Source organism: Sciurus vulgaris, assembly GCF_902686455.1.
Source record: "Sciurus vulgaris genome assembly, chromosome: 1".
NCBI lineage: Eukaryota > Metazoa > Chordata > Mammalia > Rodentia > Sciuridae > Sciurus > Sciurus vulgaris.
Genome location: NC_136461.1, coordinates 120,871,594 through 120,877,217, shown reverse-complemented (window position 1 = coordinate 120,877,217; position 5,624 = coordinate 120,871,594). Strand labels below are relative to the sequence as shown.

Here is a 5,624-nt window from a genome sequence, read left to right as displayed (position 1 = left end):
GATCAGACTTCCTTAACAGGACTCCCATAGCACAAGAAATAAAAGCTAGAATCAACCACTGGGATAGATTCAAACTAAAAAGCTTTCTCTCAGCAAAGGAAACTATCAGCAATGCGAAGAAAGAGCCTACAGAGTGGGAGAATATCTTTGCCAATCATACTTCAGATAGAGCACTAATCTCCAGAATCTATAAAGAACTCAAAAAACTCTACTCCAAGAATTCAAATAATCCAGTCGACAAATGGGCTAAGGAAATGAATAGACACTTCACAGAAGAAGATCTACAAGCAATCAACAAACATATGGAAAAATGTTCAACATCTCTAGTAATAAGATAAATGTAAATCAAAACCACCCTAAGATTCCATCTCACCCCAATTAGAATGGCGATTATCAAGAATACGAGCAACAACAGGTGTTGGCGAGGATGTGGGGAGAAAGGTACACTCATCCATTGCTGGTGGGGTTGCAAATTAGTGCAGCCACTCTGGAAAGCAGTGTGGAGATTCCTTAGAAAACTCGGAATGGACCCTCCATTTGACCCAGCTATCCCACTCCTTGGCCTATACCCAAAGGACTTAAAATCAGCATACTACAGAGATACAGCCACATCAATGTTCATAGCTGCTCAATTCACAATAGCCAGACTGTGGAACCAACCTAGATGCCCTTCAATTGATGAGTGGATAAAGAAACTGTGGTATATATATACAATGGAATATTACTCAGCCATAAAGAATGATAAAATTATGGCATTTGCAGGCAAATGGATGAAATTGGAGAATATCATGCTAAGTGAGATAAGCCAATCTCAAAAAGCCAAAGGACGAATGATATCGCTAATAAGTGGAGGATGACACATAATGGGGGATGTGAAGGGTTAGTGTTAGGGTTAGAGTTAGGGTTAGGGAGGGGGTCAAGTATGGAGGAAGGAAGTACTGTACAGAGGGTAAAGAGGGGTGGGAGGGGTGGGGGGAAGGGAAAAATAACAGAATGAATCAAACAACATTACTCTATGTAAATTTATGATTACACAAATGGAATGCCTTTATGCCATGTACAGAGAAAAAACATGTATCCCATTTGTTTACAATAAAAAATAAATAAATAAAAAAAAATTAAAAAAACAAAAAAAACCAAAAAAAAAAAACAAAGAGGTGCGCTCATGAGTGGAATTCATGAAGGAGCAAAATAGTCATCTGGAAATGTGAGTTAAGTAGAAAACTGTAGCAAGATTGCCAGGCAGTGTGGAAGGCAAGCTGAATTACTTCAGCAATGGAGACCGATGTGGATCATCCTGACTTCTTCCTGAAGCTTTATATATTCAGTGAATATTTTGTGTAAAGAAGTTCTGCCACTATGGTACATTTGTGATCAGACACATGTCTCACCTGATGAAAGATCTCTTAATAAGTACACTCAGTTGACCAAGAAATGTTTGCTCTTGGCTCGGGGAATTGCATGTTTGTTTTCTTTCCCAATCTGTAAACGGGCAGCTTTTGAAAAGGGTTGATGATGAGGCCCATCTCCCCAGGCTGTCAGCTTCCCTCCATGGAAACCCATGACCTGGACTGAAGTAAGTGTTGGAGAAGCAGTGTTCATGTGCACACAGATGGCCACTGGTCTATTAAGTGAAGAGTTTCCATTATTTTCTCAGGATAGACAGCCAAAGTGGAACCCTGGGAAGCTTCTTCATTTTTTCCTGTCACAAAGAATTGGTGATTCAGTAGTCACAGGAGTTTGTAATAAATAACCCACATTGATTTCTCTGTTCCAGAATGATCTTGCTTCCCTTTTTCCCAGAACCCTGACACTTGTCCCAGAGGCAGTGTTAGATAATCATTTACAAAGTGGCACAGACTCCTGTTCTATTGCGGATATAAATCCAGGTCGGATAGAGCAGGCCTGAGGTGAGGGACCTAGGACTTCTAGTTCTTGAGCTTTCTGACAAACACTTTTCTAAGGGGGTGAATCCAGACTCTAGAAGCACTGGCAGCAGGGAATGACCATGGAGAAGCTGCTGTGGTGTTTTCTGGTGTGGATCAGCTTCTCTAATGCTTTTGGCCAGAAAGGTAGGGGTTATCACAGGCTATATCGGAGATTTGATCAGAGGGATAGGGGTGGGATGGGGCCTAAGATCTTGAAAATGAAATTCAGAGAAACATTCAGCATGGAAGAGAGGGTGGGGACTGGGGAGAGCAGAGCTGGAGAAATGATCAATCTGTTTCTTGATCCCAAACTGTATTTGTAAGAGAGGGACAGATCTTTGTGATCTGAGAAACTTCTCATCTCTAATTTCTTTTCTTTTCTTAATCTCACAGACATGTCTAAGAAGGCCTTTGTATTTCCCAAAGAGTCGGATAATTCCTACGTATCCTTGAAAGCAGAGTTAAAGAAGCCACTGAAAGCCTTTACCTTGTGCTTCCACATCTACACTGAACTGGCCAAGACACGAGGATACAGTATTTTCTCTTATGCTACCAAGAAACAATTTAATGATATCCTTATATTTTGGTCTTTTGGTAGAGGATATCTTATTTCAGTGGGTGGGCCTGAAATAGTTTTCAATGTTCCTGAAGTGACTATGACTCCGGTACACATTTGTGTTAGCTGGGAGTCCATCACAGGGATCGTAGAGCTCTGGGTGGATGGGAAGCCCAGGGTGAGGAAGAGTCTGAATAAGGGATACTCAGTGGGGACAGAGGCAATCATCATCCTGGGACAGGATCAAGATTCATTTGGTGGAGGCTTTGATGCAAACCAGTCTTTGGTGGGAGACCTTGGAGATGTGAACATGTGGGACTTTGTGCTGACTCCAGATCAGATCAATATGGTGTATGTTGGTGGGACCTTCAGTCCCAATGTCCTGGACTGGCGAGAGCTGAAATATGAAGCACATGGTGAGGTGTTCATCAAGCCCCAGCTGTGGCCATGAGGCCCTGCCATGAGTTCTGAATGTAGATCCTGGGGACCACACCTCATGGGCCCCCTGTTTGTTGCTATGAATCTTTGTCCCCCATCCATGCTGAAGGTCTGCTCTGTGTCTGCTCTTTTAACATTTAAACATTCCCTGCTTTGTCTTCCTCAGCACCAGAGGGCAGAATTTAATTGTCTGGCTTAGGAACTTATTACCCACATTGGGGAACTTTGTCCAGAAGAATCACGATTGTAGATGTTTTTGTTTGTATATTTATTTTTTAAGTAAAAGGATTTTAGAGATCATCTCTTACCCTCACATTGATGAGAAAATTGACATCCAGAAAGGAGAAGTGAATTTGTAAAAAGTCACAGGGCAAGTACATCTCTGAGATGGGAATTGTGTGCTGATCTTCTAATCTAATTGCCTACCCAGAGTCCCCCAGAAAGTAGGAGGTACTTTCCCACATTCACAGGGCTCTTCTATCTCAGAGCTAGGACATTGGCTGAGGTTTTCTGGATTCAGTGTTCAGAATGCTCATCACTGTATCATGGGTCTAGATCTTCTGAAGTGGAAAACCCATCAGTACTGTGCATTTCCTCCACTTCCTCAAAGTACTCTGTAAAGGCAGTACTTTGATTGTCATGGCAGAGAAAACTTGGCTTCTTTCCTGGACAAAATGAGACATACAGGTATAGTTATTTCAGTTATTACTGCCTAGGACTTATGTAACAATAGTTTTATTTGCTTATAATATCTTCTTGATTTTATGTCTTTTCTGGGAAATTTTTTTTCTACTTCATGTGTAGAGCTACACCAACCCCCATTACCAACATAGCCAGAATGGGCTTGTGACCTAAGCTGTCCTATCAGAGTATCAATGACTCACTTTCCTTGGGTGTGTGGGGGGTTGTTTTTGGTTGCTTCGAAGTTCCAAAAAGGACAAATTATAATCCTTCCTATGATTGTAAGAGTTGAGAGGCTTATAGAATAATGCAGAATTGACTATATCAAGTCTCTAAATCAATTTTTTTTCTGGAAAAGAATTTGCACCTGGATTTCCCAGGTTCATTGGTAAATAAAGCCCCTGTTTACTCCGATGAATTTGACTTGTTTTGTGGTTGCATTGGAAGCTGGAACTAACTTTTCTAATGCATTTCTGAAACCAAGGCCTTCTGTGAGTTCAGATTTACAATTACTGTCTTGTGAGAACATATATATGGTACTCTAACCTCTGACAAGTGTGGCCTTTCTTTTGAGATAGCTGGTCATTCATGTGGGGTCAGTTGTGGGGATTTGAATACTTCCACTCTATCACTGTTCCAGTTTGAGAACCAAAAACTAAAGATCATTGAGATTCAGCAATCTGCTCTCAGGTTCAGTGCAGAAATGCATTCACCCAATCTTGCTCTTCTAACAGTTTCTTGTTATTATTATTATTAGTCTATTTTGTATTATATGCCTAAACATTATATACCACAAAAGTACAACATGGTACAACTTGTCTGTGTTGGCAGCAATAAGGTGTCTGATTTGCTAAGAATTAAGTTCAGAACATTAGGAGGATGAACAGAAAATCTTTGAAGTAATTATTTATGAGTATTGATTTCCCTAATTGACGTTTGATAACCATTTAGAAGCACAGAAGTTAATGAGATACATTCTTGGGCAAAAATGTGAGTGTAGCTCTTCTCTGTTGTCCAATAAGAACAGATCCATATATCCTGACACATCAGCTAAGCAGAAGAAAGGGCTGACACTCTTTTCCAGTTACAGAATCCAGTCAAGAGATATGTCTTAATTATAGAAGGCCATCTCAGCTCCCCAGGGATGTGGGCTGAGCTAATATTTTCTTCAGAATTCAATTATGGGTACGTTGCTACATATGGTCTAGTGGACAGCCTCTGGCCCTAATAATTTTAGCCAGGAAAATTTTAATAGCTGGTATTTGCATTCAGTGAACATCAGAAAATCTTAATAAAGCATTCCTACAATGTTTAAATTTAAGCAATTTAGTTTACTGGTGGATACGTGAATGTAATCTTGTTGGAAAATGTATCCCTAGGTAACTGGTAAGTTGTCATATAATAGAGTTGTTACGTGTAATCCAATTAAAAATTAGATGACATCTGCCAAAGAGGATGATTTTGGTTTGAGATGTTGGTGGTCTTCTTTAAAGAAGGGTTTAGTGCAGCTAGACTCAGGGTATCACAGTGACCCTCTTCTGTTGCATTCAGTGGGGTCTCTGCTATCTTTGGTTCACACAGTCAAGTGATCTTATGAGATCTCATCATGGTCCCAAGGATGAGAATTGCCTAATCACCCAGGGCAGATCACATACAATCCTTTTTATTTATTTATTTATTTTTTGGTACTAGGGATTTGACCCAGAGGTGCTTAACCAATGAGCCACAATCCCAGTCATTTATGTTTTTTATTTTGAGATAGGGTCTCACTAAATTGCTTAGGGCCTCGCTAAACTGCTGAGGCTAGCTTTGAGCTTGCAGTCCTCCTGTCCCAGCCTCTTGAGCCACTGGAATTACTGGTGTATGCCACTACACCCAGCACACGCATAATCTTAATACCCTACACTTACTGAACTCTTACCCTGTGCCACTCACTATTCTACATTCTTTATACATATTTTCTTGTTTGGCAACCCTATGAAGTAGGGTTGTTTTATAATTCTTATTTTACAGGTGAGGAA

The 5,624-nt window shown here is 40.4% G+C and overlaps 1 protein-coding gene across 1 annotated transcript; it reads left to right on the top strand.

Annotated features, from left to right (window-relative positions):
* Positions 1–1,886: 1,886 nt before the first annotated feature.
* Positions 1,887–5,369, top strand: CRP (C-reactive protein). The gene is made up of 2 exons (XM_079134283.1): positions 1,887–2,072; positions 2,322–5,369. Exons 1-2 carry the CDS (start codon positions 2,003–2,005, stop codon positions 2,933–2,935), a joined length of 684 nt encoding a protein of 227 aa, XP_078990409.1. The 5' UTR covers positions 1,887–2,002; the 3' UTR covers positions 2,936–5,369.
* The last annotated feature ends 255 nt before the right edge of the window (positions 5,370–5,624 follow it).